Source organism: Kryptolebias marmoratus, linkage group LG18, assembly GCF_001649575.2.
Source record: "Kryptolebias marmoratus isolate JLee-2015 linkage group LG18, ASM164957v2, whole genome shotgun sequence".
In the NCBI taxonomy this organism is placed as follows: domain Eukaryota; kingdom Metazoa; phylum Chordata; class Actinopteri; order Cyprinodontiformes; family Rivulidae; genus Kryptolebias; species Kryptolebias marmoratus.
This window is the reverse complement of record NC_051447.1, coordinates 20328876-20329783: the sequence shown is the minus strand read 5'-3', so window position 1 is coordinate 20329783 and position 908 is coordinate 20328876. Positions and strand designations below refer to the sequence as shown.

The following is a 908-nucleotide window of genomic DNA, read 5'->3' as shown; positions in this document are numbered from 1 at the left end:
GGTCGCTGAGGCAAAAACTCGGGCATGGGAGGAGTTTGGAGAGGCCATGGAAAAAGACTTCCGTACGGCTTCGAGGCGATTCTGGTCCACCATACGGCGTCTCAGGAGGGGAAAGCACATGGGACACATGTCACACAGCTTTCACCTTCAGAGCCGCTGCTGCTGTCTGTCCAGCTGATCTTCTTCTCTGTTGTCCTCTCAGTCAAACAGGTGGTGGAGGTGGAGTCAGGGGCGGAGTCTGTCCTGCTGCCCTGCAGAACCACAGTTCACCTGCCTGAAGACGCTAAAGTGGAGTGGAGGGACGGAGACGATGATAAGGTCCATGTGTTTAAGGACGGCTCTAATCGACCTGAAGAACAGCACCGGTTCTACAGAAACAGAACAAAGATGAAGAAGAACCTGCTGAGAACTGGAGACCTCAGTCTGACTCTGAGACACCCCACAGATGGAGACAGTGGGACCTTCACCTGCAGCGTCTACAGCAGGGAGGGAAACATCCTGATGAGGAAACAAGTTGAGCTGGAGGTCAAAGGTCAGTGCTTTAAATGTGATGTTGTTGTATTTTCCCAATCAGCTGATTAGTTGTGATCAATCCTGATCAGAGTCTTAGAAGCTGAAAGTCAGATGTGTGTGTTTGACAGCGGTGATCTGGGCCTTCAGCTGGGGGGAAACATGCAGTCATGCAATCTGAGCTTCTGATTCCTGAAACTAATCCAACTTTTTGCTGCAACAGATGCAGAGAGAGGAATGACTGAATGGTGCATTCAAGGACAATCTGTGAATTCAATAATCCCCACTAAAATAATAGCTGCTGTAAATCTAAGCAGAGAAACTGAAGGTTAAATCTGTCATTTAGGTCTACTTTGGTGATTTTCAATCATTTCATTGTAGTTTGGTTTCATTTCATG

General features: G+C 47.9%; 2 protein-coding genes across 3 annotated transcripts in view; both read left to right on the top strand.

Annotated features, from left to right (window-relative positions):
* The window catches only part of LOC108249811 (V-set domain-containing T-cell activation inhibitor 1-like), a 17337-nt gene extending 16472 nt beyond the window's left edge, over nucleotides 1-865 (top strand). Inside the window, exon 5 of one of the 2 annotated variants that reach the window (XM_017439431.3) lies at nucleotides 203-865. In XM_017439431.3, coding sequence (XP_017294920.1) covers nucleotides 203-582 — 380 coding nt within the window. In that variant the 3' untranslated portion in view covers nucleotides 583-865. The remainder of the gene's footprint in view (nucleotides 1-202) is intronic. The other variant, XM_025002321.2, reaches the window with a different exon arrangement.
* Nucleotides 1-908, top strand: part of nup50 (nucleoporin 50) — a 27307-nt gene that overhangs the window by 20190 nt on the left and 6209 nt on the right. The gene's annotated exons all lie outside the window — the stretch shown is intronic.